Source organism: Triturus cristatus, chromosome 5_2 (assembly GCF_964204655.1).
Source record: "Triturus cristatus chromosome 5_2, aTriCri1.1, whole genome shotgun sequence".
Lineage (NCBI taxonomy): Eukaryota > Metazoa > Chordata > Amphibia > Caudata > Salamandridae > Triturus > Triturus cristatus.
Genome location: NC_140588.1, coordinates 1,003,505,959 through 1,003,523,444, shown reverse-complemented (window position 1 = coordinate 1,003,523,444; position 17,486 = coordinate 1,003,505,959). Strand labels below are relative to the sequence as shown.

The window sequence follows — 17,486 nt, the reverse complement described above, 5'->3', positions numbered from 1 at the left end:
TAAAGTGTGCAGGATCATGGGGCGAGATTGATCTGAAGAGAATCTGTAGATAGGGATCAAACAGGGCACGCTTCAAACCTTGGTAAAGAATAAAAACCAAAGAACAGGACAAGCAGTATCCTCAGGTTCAACCCTCTGTTCAATTGATGTTAATGTCGTGTCAGAATAAAGAGTGGTTTCCGTACACTGATGCTCTACCAAATCCTAGACTAAGACTGGAGATCTAAAGACTAAGAATTGGTATAAACCTGTGCCACATTAGCAGTGAAGCTTGTGATGATGGATGAGCAGGGAAGATGCACATGTGGGTTACATGTAAAGTGTGACTGCCTGCATAATCTTGCAGATTGCTTTAAGATGCAGACACCTCGCAAGGCAATCCTAAAGCCGCTCTTCCTTAAGTATGGTATTTATCAATGGAGGCAAGCAGGAATATTGCTAACTGAAATGCATTTTTTAGATGTGACATGCGCCTTTGGAAGATGGTCAAAAGCATTTTATTGGACTCTTAAAAGATGATTTTTAAGAAAAAGAAAAAATGTTTTTATGGGATGTAAGAAATGTATGTCTACTTTGGTAAAGTGATTTTAATTGATTTTTTATGTAAGATGATGAATTTGGATATGTGATTTTAATCGATTTCTATACGCAAGATGACAAATTTGGATATGATGTGATTTTTATTGTTTTCATATGTAAGATAACGATCTTGTATATAATGTGGTTTTACAATATTTTAAGACTAAGGTAAAAAATAAACATTCTTGACTGATTTCTTACTTTGTGGAGGATGTGCTAAAATACTCACTTCGTTATGTTCATTACTTCACCACAAGGGAAGTGACATCACAAATGACATCGTTCATAATAGGACTGCTGTAGATACAGTGCATGGAGATTAAAGGCTGCTGCAGTTTCCCTCACAAATGTTAACACCCTGGAAAATATTGGAGACAATTGCAAGGCAGCTGCAGCACAATCAACATTTACATGCACTCACCTATACTATACTATACAGCAGTTCATTGTATTGCTGCTCAGAAAGGATTTTATAGGTGGACATATCATTTTAGAGGTGTTATTACGCATTATCTGTATTTATGTGGTTGTATTGACTATATTTGTTTTAAAAAAATGCCAATATTAAGGTTTTAATTAACTAAACAATAAACTTTACTTACTTACTATACAGCAGTTTCCTCCTATAAAGAGGCTATATCTGCTTAGACATTAGAAGCAACATCATGGCTACATTACCACTATCAAGATGAAGTTCTTGCAATAAACAATGTGCCCATGGAAGGCTAGCAGTGCACACCTTCATGTACACAGTGCAGTACTATAGCTGCACTACAATCACCGTAAGCTCCTAGATCAGCGCGCAGGTGTTACACATGGAGAAGAATGACCGCAGCAGCATCTTCACAGGTGGAAGATGCAGGGGTGTGGCTAGAACACCAATGTCAATATCTGACTGTCCCAGCAGTAGGTCGCGTGACAATGAAGGCGGTTGCAGTAACACTCAGAAGAAGTCCTATAAATAGACTAGCATTAAATTACTGTTCACAAGACATAGCTATATGAAATATGTTAAATACAGGGGTAAGCTAGCACTTCCAATGACAACATCTGGATGTCCCCATATATGGTATATTGAAAAGGACTGCTACAGATGTGCTCACAACCTAAAGATATTGTGAAAGACATTAAACAGTACATGGAATTGATTGGAATGCATAATCCCATCAGTGCAGTCATATGTGATGTTCTTGGTGATATCATTTATGATTCCAGGTGTGATGTCATGTGTAAGGTCATGAGTGGTGCATTAGGGTGGTGTTGTGATTCCTCAGCTAACCCTGACAAACAGCAGTGTTTTGGGGTTTTGGCTAACAATCTTTCAACAGAAGTTTTGAAAGAGAATTTGATATTTTTCCTAGTGCTGGTTAGTCTGTTCGTAATATTTTCCAGTGATTGTTGTGGGGTTGTAAGGATATACTTCAACCAATACCAGCACTGTGCTTGTGCTCCTACTCTCATATCTCAAGCCTCTGCTTGTTTACCTGCGCCTCCTTGCTTTTCTCCACACCGGCAATGGTGAGGCACTTACACAAAGCAATTTGGACTTGTAGGAAAATGTAGGAAAATCCTACAAAGGATTTCTTAATTCAACTTACAATTTTTTGAGAACCCAGCATTTACTAAATCAGTCACAGTTTGGTATGTGGTAGTTCCAAAAGGCAAGACATAGGATAATGTTTACAGGTTGATTGGCTGACGGGCAAAGTGCACTTTTATTTAAATCGGAGGGAATCGGTGCAGTAGCGCTCTATGTTGAGTGCCTTAGGAGTCAGTATTACTGTGTTAGTTTATTGAGCATTTCTAAAGTAGATTTTAACTAAGTATCAAGACACCAAAGAGATTGACACATGTGGTTTAACCTCTTCAATGCCCGTGACGAGCTGGTCTCGTCATGGGCCGCGGTTGCGCTGTGCCCATGACGAGACCAGCTCGTCACAAACCCCGCCCGCTAATGCAACGGCCGGCACAGGGCGGGGAAAGGGGCTGGCACTGAAGGGGTTAAAGAAGAGAGAATGACTAAATTTACAAAGATTAACAAACTGCGATTGTAAACTTTTCCCACCCAGAGAGAGGGTTGGGGAATTCCAGAGCATAGTGGTGGACACAGAAAAGGTCTGCCACTTCTCCTGACAAAGTTAGTTGTCAGCATCTGCAGTAGTGCTCAATTTGCTGACCTCAAGGCTATTTTAAGGACTTTTCCAGCTGGATTTCAGCATTTGTTGGATAGATCTTTCAACACAAGCATGGTCAACTCTCTTGTGCTAATTAGGCCAGGGGTGTGATTTAAAAACCATGGAAATATAATCCCATCACAATGAATGAGGCTTTTCGATTTAGAGCAGCCTCTGGAGTGACCAGACAGCTGTGGTTTCCGTAGTCAAACAACAATTGAATATGTCGTTGACCCCAGTCACCTGAGGCTACGGGCTAAGAAATGGGAAAATTCTACGGCGAGTCCCGGATGGCCACAGTGGAGACCTGACTCTACAATGTTGACCTAGAGACCCTGATTTCACATTGATGTAGTTAGAGTGGGTTTAGTACCCATGGTTTCATGCCAGATGTGGGCTGTCCAATTCAGGATCTTCAGGGATGTCAATAAAGCCTCTGCTTTGGTGAGATTTCACTTTATGAAATTTGTGGACATTCAGAGTGTTCAGTTTCCAGAGAGGACAACAGAAGAGGGAACTGACTCAATAATATACATTTCAAAGCTGAGCCAGGCGCTTACATTGAACTATACAAAGGGAAAATTATAATCACCCGCAAAGTTTTCCAACGCGACAAACTTCTCAACTCACAAGGTTTATCACCTATGTAAAATGTAGTCTTTAGGGAAGCTTTCTTATAAAAAAAGGTTTTACAGAATATTTTTTTCTGTGAACCTTTTTTGTGGGAGTATTTCCCAGCAAAATAAGAAGCTATTCTGGGCACTTTCCTCCTGTAGTGCCTTCTTTTTGCAGGATTTCTTTACCTGCCTGTTTTTGTTTAATCCTTTGCCACCTTCATGAAATTAGTGAAGTAGACTATGAATTTTAAAAAAATCTTCATTAGGTGAGCAATAGCCAACTTTTCAAATTCTGCACTTCACATATCCCAATTAATGAGGTTATAGCAATTAGAACACATTTCATGGATATGCTGACGGGAGCAACGGGTGACCAAAATCACATTGAAAAATGTAACACTGTTGCCCCGCTACCTGCTCTGTCTTCATACAACCCTATAGGCAATTTCCCATGCTCCTCTCGGTGGGGTGAGCGGCTTCGTTGGCCAACATTGCTATTTTCATAATGCTGTTGAAAAGCTACTTAGCTCCAACAGTTCCCTTGTCTTGTTATTAATAGATCCTACTTACAACTGTGTAATTCTATAGTATCATTTGTCAATAGTTTCCAATGTTTCCAACAAAAGTTCTAAAATTAGACCCCTCAACGAAAAAAAGTGGTACATTCCACCAACTTCAGACATCCCTACGAAACTCACTTTCTCTTCTCCCCCCTCTGGTCAAGGTGTCTACCACCTCTTAGATTTCATGTCTTCCTACCGTTACTCTGCTTGACTTCTTCAGAAAAGAAACAAACCTGTGCATGAGACAATTGCATTGCTGTACAGTCAATAGCCATCCTCCTTTAGATCAACAGTGCAGGTTTAAAAACTGTAGAGGGATATATGTATGTATATATATATATCATATGCAAAACTGAAAAGTAGGTGAGACGCACTCTCAGGAGATACAGCAAAGTGAAATTTAATTCACAAATTAAATTTCACTTTGTTGTATCTCCTGAGAGTGCGTCTCACCTACTTTTCAGTTTTGCGTATGATATTTTGATCGTTAAGCTACACCGACGTGACGCACCACCTGCCGATGGGCCTGGAATCCAGATGAAGCAAACTGCCTTTTGAATATAAATATATATATATATATATATATATATAGATATAGATATATATATATATATGTATATATATATATATATATATACATATATACATATATATATATGTATATATATATGTATATATATATATATATATATATTCACTGAAAAAACCATAGGTTTCACACATGTTATAGTTAGCGGAAATTTTACTGATAAAAAACCAATTAAATTCCCCCGTTACAGTTAGTGCAGGCAACTATAACTCACGCGACCGCAATCCTCTGCTGATGCTAATACTGTATTTAGACACTTATTTGCCCATGTCTTCTTCCATACATTTTTAGCTATACATATATTACAAATATTTTTTTTTCATAAAGACACATATGTCATCAGCAGAAGATTGCGGTCGCGTGAGTTATAGTTGCCTGCACTAACTATAACGGGGGAATTTCATTGGTTTTTTATCAGTAAAATTTCCGCTAACTATAACATGTGTGAAACCTATGGTTTTTTCAGTGAATTTGCAAGGTTTTTTAAATGCTAATTCCTAACTATAACATGTGTGAAACCTATGGTTTTTTCAGTGAATTTGTACGGTTTTTTAAATGCTAAGTTACTTTACGCCATTTGTGGCGTGCGCGCCCACTTAACGCAGTTCGTTCCGTGCGCACCGTGCGCGCACAGTGAGCACGCGGTGCGCTTCGCGCACCGCGCGCCCACTTTACGCAGTTAGTGCCGTGCACGCACGGTGGGCAACCGCCAGTAGGTAATATATATATATATATATATGTATGTGTATATATATATATATATATATATATATATATATATATATATATATATATATATATATATATACTGACTCAATAATATACATTTCAAAGCTGAGCCAGGCGCTTACATTGAACTATACAAAGGGAAAATTATAATCACCCGCAAAGTTTTCCAACGCGACAAACTTCTCAACTCACAAGGTTTATCACCTATGTAAAATGTAGTCTTTAGGGAAGCTTTCTTATAAAAAAAGGTTTTACAGAATATTTTTTTCTGTGAACCTTTTTTGTGGGAGTATTTCCCAGCAAAATAAGAAGCTATTCTGGGCACTTTCCTCCTGTAGTGCCTTCTTTTTGCAGGATTTCTTTACCTGCCTGTTTTTGTTTAATCCTTTGCCACCTTCATGAAATTAGTGAAGTAGACTATGAATTTAAAAAAAATCTTCATTAGGTGAGCAATAGCCAACTTTTCAAATTCTGCACTTCACATATCCCAATTAATGAGGTTATAGCAATTAGAACACATTTCATGGATATGCTGACGGGAGCAACGGGTGACCAAAATCACATTGAAAAATGTAACACTGTTGCCCCGCTACCTGCTCTGTCTTCATACAACCCTATAGGCAATTTCCCATGCTCCTCTCGGTGGGGTGAGCGGCTTCGTTGGCCAACATTGCTATTTTCATAATGCTGTTGAAAAGCTACTTAGCTCCAACAGTTCCCTTGTCTTGTTATTAATAGATACTACTTACAACTGTGTAATTCTATAGTATCATTTGTCAATAGTTTCCAATGTTTCCAACAAAAGTTCTAAAATTAGACCCCTCAACGAAAAAAAGTGGTACATTCCACCAACTTCAGACATCCCTACGAAACTCACTTTCTCTTCTCCCCCCTCTGGTCAAGGTGTCTACCACCTCTTAGATTTCATGTCTTCCTACCGTTACTCTGCTTGACTTCTTCAGAAAAGAAACAAACCTGTGCATGAGACAATTGCATTGCTGTACAGTCAATAGCCATCCTCCTTTAGATCAACAGTGCAGGTTTAAAAACTGTAGAGGGATATATGTATGTATATATATATATCATATGCAAAACTGAAAAGTAGGTGAGACGCACTCTCAGGAGATACAGCAAAGTGAAATTTAATTCACAAATTAAATTTCACTTTGTTGTATCTCCTGAGAGTGCGTCTCACCTACTTTTCAGTTTTGCGTATGATATTTTGATCGTTAAGCTACACCGACGTGACGCACCACCTGCCGATGGGCCTGGAATCCAGATGAAGCAAACTGCCTTTTGAATATAAATATATATATATATATATATATATATAGATATAGATATATATATATATATGTATATATATATATATATATATACATATATACATATATATATATGTATATATATATGTATATATATATATATATATATATTCACTGAAAAAACCATAGGTTTCACACATGTTATAGTTAGCGGAAATTTTACTGATAAAAAACCAATTAAATTCCCCCGTTACAGTTAGTGCAGGCAACTATAACTCACGCGACCGCAATCCTCTGCTGATGCTAATACTGTATTTAGACACTTATTTGCCCATGTCTTCTTCCATACATTTTTAGCTATACATATATTACAAATATTTTTTTTTCATAAAGACACATATGTCATCAGCAGAAGATTGCGGTCGCGTGAGTTATAGTTGCCTGCACTAACTATAACGGGGGAATTTCATTGGTTTTTTATCAGTAAAATTTCCGCTAACTATAACATGTGTGAAACCTATGGTTTTTTCAGTGAATTTGCAAGGTTTTTTAAATGCTAATTCCTAACTATAACATGTGTGAAACCTATGGTTTTTTCAGTGAATTTGTACGGTTTTTTAAATGCTAAGTTACTTTACGCCATTTGTGGCGTGCGCGCCCACTTTACGCAGTTAGTGCCGTGCACGCACGGTGGGCAACCGCCAGTAGGTAATATATATATATATATATATGTATGTGTATATATATATATATATATATATATATATATATATATATATATATATATTCTATTTTATTTTTTGCATTTTTATAAAGTTCAAAAGGTACTGGAGCACCTTATATCAGCACCAGTTGCATTACACCAGAACACATTCATTTTTAAGTCTCACCTAGCGATGCAGCACATGCGTGCTCGCCTTGGGGAGATCTATTGTCATCGATTTTTCGGCGGAAGGGGGACAGAAGACGTGCACGCGTCCGGACAGGCGATGTGCACGTGTACGGCTTGCGTCGGCTCGTATCGTTTGAGCACAACGCGTGCATGGCGCGCTTTATACCTTCTTTTGGCTACTGCAATCTTTTAAATAATCTGCTCACATTTGCTAGGTTTCCTTGCCGCTTGTCGCTTTAATTAGAATGCGCGCCACAGGAAAGCCTTCGTGCAGACAGCCACCCGCCTTTCAGTGCCTTCTTTTTTTAAATGGTTACTTTGCAAGGGTAGATGTGCTCGAAACTTAACTGTTTGAGCCGGTAGCTTGCAGGGTGCTCACATGCTTCTGCAACAGGCTCATTAACCCACGGACACACCGCACTTGCTTGTTTTTTTAAATGTACCGACACCTTAGAGCCTTGCGACACCGCTTCGCTGAGCCACCTGGAGGAACTACTGTTCTGCCAGAGACTGAACATTAAAACAGCAAACAGCACAGCAGCGCCGTTCAAAGGAGTAGCTCCGAGGCAGGAATGGCCACTGCCGCGAGTAGCACTCGGCCGGTGACCTCCTGTCCCGAGGAAAGCTGCGAAAACGCGTACAAATTCCTTATGTATGGCCATGTTTGGGAGACACGGCTGACTCAGCATGCCTGCTGTCGGCCCCCAGTCCAGTGTGGGGTGATGGCTGCCTCCTCGAACGGAGGCGAGATCACGTTGAGCTGTCACGACTCCGGCCTGAGATGTGTAGCTTTTAAACACAGCTCTACCTCCGACACACACCTAAAACAAAGTGTCCCCCCCACACACACACACACTTAACTGCCTGCTCCGCACTGCCTGAGGGACGTGGAGCCTTCTTTTCTCTGGGTTAAGGCAGCAGCCTTATCAAGGAAGGCCCCTACACGGTAGAGAGCCAGCAGGCACCAGGGCGGACTGATGTGGCTCGAGGGCTGGGGTTTCGAGGCACCTAAAATGTGACTGACACCAGTGGACTGCCCGGAAGTCTCCACAAACCACAGCGACTCTTAGTCCCAGTCTCACAAAGTGTGGTGATCAGCACGATGCACTGTAAGTACCACCCCCTCTCCCCCTCCCCCCCCCCCCCCACTGACACTTACACTGTTTCTGCACAATTTGCTCTGCGCGAACCTGCGGGTCAGACTCTCAATGTGGACTCTGAGCGGTTAAATGAAGAAACCATAACTCGTTCCCTAGTCAGGTACCGTCACTGACGAGGGTTCCAGGTCGTTCTTTAACCTGGTCCCGGTTGGGGCTTGGGAATCTCGTACTATTTTCCCATCACCACTCTCTCCCCAGGAGCAGGGCATAGAAAGCTCCCAAAGACTAACATATCCATGGCCAATTTAGGGAAGTATGGCTACGTCTTAAAGCGCCTTAAGGCACATTCGTTGTCCAGTGATACGCTACCTAAACATAACAAGCATTTGCAATGCAATAGATCTCGCATTTACGCGAGTTTGAGCCATTGGCATTGTAAATGACAATGGCTTTTATTTATATTTTAAAAACCAAAACATAAATAAAAGGCATTGGTATTTACAATGCCAATAGCTCGAACTCTCGTAAATGCGAGACCTGTTGCATTGCAAATGCATGTTATTGTAGAGATTAAACCATTTGCCCACAATTACAGGGTGCTGAGCCTATACCAAGACTCAAACTTTTTCCCAAGTTCCAAAGTCGTAGGCTCTGACTAGTACATCCTCTCCCGACACACACTCAGTTTGATTTAATGAGGCAGTGTTCTCAATATAGTTTATTGACCCCCTTTTTATTCACATTTCGTAATATTCATCTCATCATGAAATGTTCACATCAACATTAGTACACTACTGATAAGAGTCCTGATAATTTTAGTGCCTTCATTTTACTCATCAAGTTAACCAGACTTCTGTCCTACTTCTACCTCCTAGACTCTCTTGGAGGAAAAGGTGAAAACAGAGGAACAGACCTTGACCTGCTGCTCGGAGGTGCAACCCTCTCGCTGGAGAGGCGCCTACTCCGGATCTACGCATAGCCAGCTCTCCAACATGCAGTGCCCCGTTCTAGAAGAAGAGACCATGTCGGACGAGTCAGCTGATGGATCCATTGATGAGGAGTTGGATGCTTCGGAGCGTCTTCCTTCAACCAGCTCTGAAGATACTCAAAGCAAGTATGAGAGCAACCGAAAGGCCAAGAGCGGAGACCGACTGAGAACCTTCTCCGTGGCAGATCATCTGAGGGATCTCCAGGCTCGTCAGGTAAAGATAAAGTCCCTTATTTCTTGCACCAGTTTTTTTAAATGGGGTTTTAAACTTTATTTTACTTTCTAGCAACATTTGTGAAAGGTTATCTAATAAGAACAGACTCTGTAGTTCACTGCCAAAGACTCTAAACATACTCTGACCCCAACAAACTGCATTATTTTGAATGGTGAGATGGTGGCCAGTGAAAGGGATGGATAATATGAGCAGACTTGGAGAAGGTTTGGGTGTGCTTGTGTCTGCCACAATTGTTCAGTTTGCAAAGGCGTATTGTTGGAACGGGGAGGGCGCAATGTTTAACTGCGCTGGTTTCAGATCACAAAATTTATTTGGTGTTGAAATGATTTCCCTAGTCAAAGAGGACTTGTATAAGGAAGCTTCTGAGTACTTTCCAAACTGTTTCTTCCTAATATTCCAAATAATTTCCAAAGGTCAGCCTTCCAGCACAGTTCACCAATTTACCTAGATATAAACGGTTTGGGAAACATTTTCTGTACTCTCATGGCTCCTGCCCTCGGAACTTATTCCCTTCGCATTTGGCCATGAAGCGGACTTCAGCAAATTCCACAAGTCTTTGATGAGCCACCTCTTCCATTGCACATTCGTACTTGTGAGTTCATAATTTGTTTTCTGTAATTCCCCTGCCCTGCTTCTTCCTTGTGACGCAAGTGCTGTGAGGCATCCTTTGGTTCTACTTGCGCCTTACAAAATAAATAAATAGATAACTATATGGGCTTTCAGCCTTTTCTTGACTGTCTGACCTTCCAGTTGCAAGCAACTACTGACAGACCAAGTTTATCTCTGGGCGAGTGGGTTCGGGGATAGTCCATAACGTATCGGCCATAGCTCCTAGGGCAGGTATGGCTGGTAAATTCTTGGACATAATATAAGGTGTTACTCTACCTCAGTCTTCTGCCCTTTTTTCGCAATGGGAACATATTTGGTATTACTGCCATTCTCGCAGAGGGCATTTTGTTCTTCTGAAAACACTAGTCTGGTGTGTCGTGCTCAATATGAGAGTAGCGACTGAGAGGCTGTGGTCACCAGATGCAGCACGTAAACACAGACAGGGTCACAAGCCTTCCAGGGAATGTTACATTATATAGAATACCATGGTGCCTACAGATTGGTGTTAGATTCTGCCCTTCTTGACCAGCACTCATGGCAGTACAACCCCAGGGACAGGTTAATCAGAATGTGTTTACCTCCTGGGGCGAACGTTCCCACTGATCATCGCCCTGGTATCCGGTAGTTTGTCTCTAAGTCTTTTATGTAGAAGACGACAAAGGCCTGGCTAGAAAGGAAGCAGACCACATCAAAGGCGCTCTCTGGATTCAATTCTGAGTCTCATCATCAAAAGGATCAATTTGCATTGGTGGGTCTGACCTCTCCTAGGTGAAATCATTTTATCTAGTGACCTAAATATCCCATGGCCAGCAATGTCCAATTACAAGAAAACCCCAATGAGACTCAAAAACTGTGAAGAACGTGACTATTGTGAGTGAGTGCAGCATGACAATGAAAGCCTGCAGAAGCTCATTAGAACATTTTATCTCACATGAATGATGTTTAAAGGAAAAGGGGATAACTGTCCAAAACAGCCCATATCTTTTAGGTTTGGGTCATATGTGTTATTATCAGTGTTTAGTGCAAACCAAACTCTTTGCAAATGCAGGTGCATGGGTCTGGTAATACCGGAAATGCTGGCAATGCATAGTCAACATAGAATGGCTCCCCTATGGTGAGAACACTGAGTTTAATGATGCACATGCCAATAGGCAGACGGGGCCCATGGGTGCATTTAATTGAAGTTGCTAAGTCATGCATAGATAGGCACCTGTGGTGCAGGCAGACTGTGTCTCATGTCTGGGCTGACTCCTTCAGCATAGGCACTGACCACAAACCTTTTATCAAATCGGCCAGATTGGCCAGAATTGATTCACATTTATGCCATAAATAGCCGACACAACATCATGCGCCATTTGACACTGATGACATCACGTGAAATGTTGAGATTGGAGAAGTCTACAATAATCTTAATAAACTAGGAAGTCACTAGAGGAAATATGCTGATTTTAATTATAATGCATATAACTCCTAGGGTGTTGCTATGATGTGCCATGGGTGCAAACATGATATGCCAATATATGCCCAGGTCAGACATTATATACCCAGGACCAGCGTTTATATGATAAAGACTTAAATGCCAAGACACAGCTGCAAAGACGAAGCACCCGCATTACAGGCCCAGGTAAAACTAATGAACACACGTTCAGGCATATCCCTAAATACAAAGGCACATCCTTGTATGCCCTGACATGGTCATCACATGCCAACAATAAGGGCACACACTTTGTGACCAGCAGGTCCAGGAGCGGACCTAAAGACGGACTGTTAACCAGGACATGATGTCCTTAATATCCTGGTGGTAGATGTGCCTGAGGCATCCTAGGAAGTTTGGCCGAGTCTTGGAAGGAGCAGAGGGCTTGGCTAATTGTAGAAAGGATATGGAAGTTGCTGGACCAAACAGTAAGGATGTGGCCACACCACTTGGTTGAATAGACATGACTGTGTCACCTGCATTGTGAGTGGGAAGAAAAGTAAATTGCTAACGGTGAGTGAAGTTAAAGAAAAGGATGCTGGGATTAAGTTGTGTGTTTGTTTGAGTGTTCAGCACATCATGAAGTCTACCAAAATATACTTAAGTTCTACCAAAATAAAGATAGCCTTCAAAGGATTAAAGGGGTACAAAAAAAGGTGCTGCGTCAGGGGACGTGGTAGTTCAGATGGAGAAGAGTTGTGAGGTTGTGGAATTAGAAGTGGAAAAAAGAAGCAGTATTATACATCAGGGTTATATAAATGGTACAAAATATGTGGCATTTTAAGGTAGCTGGATCACCTCTACCCAGTTTGTTATGTACTATTGATTACAGTGTGTGTAGTAATTGGAGGAGGAGGATAGAGAGGCGGAGACGCTAATTTTCTGTAAGGAATAAGATGTTAATGTCATCATGGAGCTTAATGACATGAAGGAAAATGACATTGGAGCAGAACGTGTAAGGAAGGAGAGGAGTGAGCCAGAAGACAACACAATGCATTGATGCGTGTGACTCTCGAAGGTGACACAAAAGAGCTTGTTAGGCACCTGCGAGTGGCAAGTCTACAGAAGAGGGTGGGATAATGAAGTAAGTGTGCGATAGGTGTAAGGGAGAGACCTGAGAAGCTACTGACTGATAAACTTATGGAATGAACAATATTGTGTTGGGCAGAGGTGATAGAACATATAAGAATAAAGCAATGTGTTCAAATGACATTAGTTCAATAAGGTTGGAAAGGGCACTGTGGTTGAACAATAAAAATGAATTGCGCATCCCATTCTTCCTTTTTTGAACAATTTAAAAGTAGTAGATGAGAACTGTTCCTGTAGGCATGCCAGGTGGAGGATGTGAGGCAAAGACGAGTAGAAAGAGAGGTAGGACTAAAGGAGAAGTGCAGGAGGAGGCAGCAGTCCAGTTTCCTTGCGCTGTCAATGGTCTAGCAGAGGTGGAGCTTATAGATGTACTAATAGACCCGGAGAGGGGTGCTGATGCAGGAGGGGTAACTAGCAAGGGAGATGCCTTGGGTCAAGGCACGAGGGCAGGTTCTTTAGAATGAAGAGCATAGAAGCCTGTTTGGAGGCCATTGAGCCGGATGTTGACTGAAAGATATAGAACAAGGCAAAGGAAGGCTGGAAGGCAAGCGGTACCAATATTTTAGAGACAAAAATGGGCTGAGATGTTGGGCGATAGTTGGATGGTAGGAAAGGGGAAGCGGTCGGGCAGGGCCACTGCTGATTTGAAACATCATGGACCAGCACCAGATATAAGGCAGGGATTGAGTGGAAAAGTAAAGCAAAGAATAAGCTTGATGGAGCCAGCATGGTGGCCGAAAGAAGAAGATGGAGGAGCACGAGGGTTCATAATTCGATCTTGATGATACGTTGGGGATCAGCTGGTGTCGACGTGCAAGAATAAAGGGAAGCAGGGTAGAGGAGTGTTGGTGTGTACGAAAAGTGTAGACAAACAGTGAGCAGTGGAGCAGAGTATCTCTAATAGTGTTTTTATAGAATTAAGATGTAAAATCATTGGCTAATACAGGTTAATCTGTTAGCAGCATGCGTGGTGACGAGCGTAGACGCTGAGTTGTGCAAGCGAGCTCTTGTGGGGGAGGACAGAGAGAGGAATCAAGGTTGTAGAAGAATTCTGATTAGGGATCATATAAGGTGCAGGGTTTGTTTGGTTTATCAGGGGCTGTGTGACTGTTTTACTAGTATCCTCTGGTAGCCACTTGAAGATTTTTCACAGCACCCTCAGGATGTGGACGCAGGCTTCCTCTGGTGCCATCGCCTTCCTTAAAAGTAAAATGTTTGCAGTGTTGATAACAATCATCAGAAGCTAATTGTGGTCAAACAACCTTGCACCTACCGGCTCCGATCTGCTGGATTATGGAAGATACATTGCCCTTACAAGTGTGCGTAGTGCTCAGAAGCAGCGCTCCCGCCCTCGGATTCCAGATACCCTTCTAAACACTCCTTCGCTGCATCTTTGCGTTTGACCCAGGGCAGCGCTCTCCTGCCTTTCTGCTAGGTGCACACTATGGAAATACCTCACCATATCAAACATGCCAACAGATGCGATTCAGGTGGGAGACGCCCACATTTTTAAGGAAATAAAAATGTCTTAATTTAGGCTGCCTCCAACCTAAAATTGCCTTTATTTCAATGTATGTTAACGGGGAAAATTAGGCCACTTGATTTTTTGTATCCCCATTTCTCCCTCTTCCTAGTTTAAAAATGTTGGCATGTTTGCCATTTATATAAAAAAACAACTTTGCTGCCCTTTATTGAGGATTGACCTCTCATTTCGGGTTCCTATTTAAGGTTGCTTGACAGTAGCATTGCTTTAGGGGCCATAAATGCCAGATAAACTCTCCTATGCGTAAGGTTTATTTTCACTTTCTTAAATGAATGGCTCATCACTCTCGCTGCTATCCCCCAGGGCAGGCTTTCTGCCCCCATCTGCACAGAGAGCTCCTGTCAGTCCACGCGCCCGGGGTGCGGTGCCTGACTTTGGACTGACAGCGCATTAGCCCCTGCCTGGCCTTGCACTGGGTGCGGGCGCCATTTTAGGGCGCGCGCGGCTTCAGAGATAGCACTACTTACAGTTTCATCAGGAATTTGATGAAGCAGGTCCCAGGGGGACTGCCGGTGGGTTGATTCTGCAAAGCTAAGCAGGAAAAACCACAAACACACGGAGAACTGTAGCAATTGACGTATGTAGCTGGAAGCATTATTAGCAAACCTGTGCAGAGTTTAGCCTGCCTTCTTCACTGCAGTGTGAGCGGCCAGGACCTTCACCATGAACTGAACTTGCTGCTGTATTCACAATTACTTCGTTTTCGAGTTAAAAGTGTCCGTTAAGAGTGGCCAAGAAGATTCGTAAAATAGGGGAGTGGCGAGTGAGCAAATAAGTGAGTTAGCTCGCAGGACTAAGCACCTGCTGCAGAGGTTGATGAAGTGTAACCACTGGTTTGTATTCTAGAGGTCAGTGACGTCACCATTTATTCTTTTAGGTAAATAAGGTGAGTAGTGAGTGCCATATAATTGGTTAATAATAAAACACGGTATGTATGTAAACAATTCAGCTTGTGATGTGTAGTGTGGACCAGAGTTGTAGCATTATTTGAGTGACAATAGACAGGAGGACTATAGGTAGGGCGATGGAAAATACATGGCCATGATGTTTTCTGCTTATTTATGGATTGTTCTCACATGCACATATTACCCCCGTGCATAATTCCCCAATTTCAGCAAAACTATACCTCGCGCAAACAAATCAAAAGTCAGTGGTGCAGTGGCAGACACCTCTCAGCTGTTGATTGCTGTATTCAGGCATTAAACTGCTACTAATGAAGCGAGACAGACAATAATAATATCCTGGTCGTGTGGACTGGGGAAGGGATTTTATCTGCAGCATGAAAAACATTTTGACATTTAAATGTAATTTCAGCAGGAGGGAGCTACTTACTCCTGGTTTCTCGTGAAATGTTTAGCTTCATTCGTTTAAATTCATGTCGCACCGCAATCACTGTCCTCAGAACAACATGTCTCTCCAGAGGCCACTCGCAGGACAGAAGCGCCTAAACATTTCCTTCTCTTTGGAAGATCTGATGTCTTGAATCTTGCAGTACCTCCTAGGGAGATGTTTTTATTATATATATGGAATATAAGGTAATATCCTACCGGGCTATTTCTTGATTGAACAAACGTTGGCAATGCCAAAAGACCTGGATGATACATGAAAGGGCCTCTTCGGTCACTGAAGAGTTTCGTCACTCAATAATTCATCACAAATGCACAATGTCAGTCATCTTTGCACTCATGCATTCAGTCATCTATCCACCCACCCAATTTTTCCATTCACCCATATTCAGACACACAACTACAAAAAAAACACACACAGACCCAACAACATATGCAAGATAATCAAAATAATAAAAGGAGAAAAACATACAACGTGCAGCTGTCGAAACGTGTCCACGGTAGTGACGGATGCAAACCCGCATTCACTTAGGAGTGGGTCTTACTTGCTCCTCAGTGCATCTGGAATCCCTCCTCCTTTTAGTTTGACCCTGGAAACCTGACCTGAGAGGGGTATATGTAGTTTGTGTTCCGCTTGCCAAAAGCCTCCTTTAGAAAATTAACATCGCCTATTAGTGAACCAGAGAAAATCCTATTAGCTTCTGATTTATCAACATCATAAAATGCTAAAATAAATTTTACCACAAGCAGAGCGCATGAGAGGGGCTTAATGGGCAGTAGAAAGGGAGAGGAATGCTGATTGGTTGGGTCCTAAGTAAGAGAACCGCATTATTTGGTAAAATAAACATTTTGAAGACTTTCAAAACAGAGAGAGTGTGTGCGTTTTTGTCTGTGTTTATATACATATTCCTGGTGAAATCCAACAGACACCTCACTATACCAGACTTAAAGCACAAGTACCCGACTATTTACCAGAAAATATATTTATTGGGGGGTGTAACACCCCCCCTGAAGCTACACCCAACCCCTGGGCCTCAGGCATTTTCTGCACCGCGGGGGCTGATGTTGCACCAACAAGTATACTATATACCTTGCAACTCTGGGGACTCAAAAACTGTAGTTCCAATGCGACAACATTTCTAAAGCTACATCCCAAAACTATATACCTCGTAACAACTACGAAGTAGCTTGAGCAAATTAAAACCAAAGGAAATGATGGACGGAGTGTTGAACATTGCAAGCACTCACCCCCAGTCAACTGATCTGGGTTTAATCCATCACCGTTCTTTAGCCCACTCTGCCACCCCAGTTCAGACATGGCCATATGCAAATCAGTCTGACCCTGTGCCTCATGGGAACAGTCCAGCCCGAACTGCCAAGCCATGCCTTCCCTGGACCGGAAACAAGCTTCCTAGGACCGGTTTCTGGCATTTCAGCCGTCTTCAGCCAGGCTTGCTTGAATCCAGTGGCAAAGTGAGCAAGGGACTCACGTCTGAGCATACCCTGCCAACTTATGGCGAACAAAGCAAAAACCAAAGGAAATGATGGACGGAGTGTTGAACATTGCAAGCACTCACCCCCAGTCAACTGATCTGGGTTTAATCCATCACCGTTCTTTAGCCCACTCTGCCACCCCAGTTCAGACATGGCCATATGCAAATCAGTCTGACCCTGTGCCTCATGGGAACAGTCCA

At 42.1% G+C, this 17,486-nt stretch overlaps 1 protein-coding gene across 1 annotated transcript in view; it reads left to right on the top strand.

The window, feature by feature from the left end:
• Positions 1 to 17,486, top strand: part of ARHGEF9 (Cdc42 guanine nucleotide exchange factor 9) — a 1,163,048-nt gene that overhangs the window by 343,098 nt on the left and 802,464 nt on the right. The window contains exon 5 of the mRNA XM_085608275.1: positions 9,384 to 9,710. Coding sequence (XP_085464401.1) covers positions 9,384 to 9,710 — 327 coding nt within the window. The remainder of the gene's footprint in view (positions 1 to 9,383; positions 9,711 to 17,486) is intronic.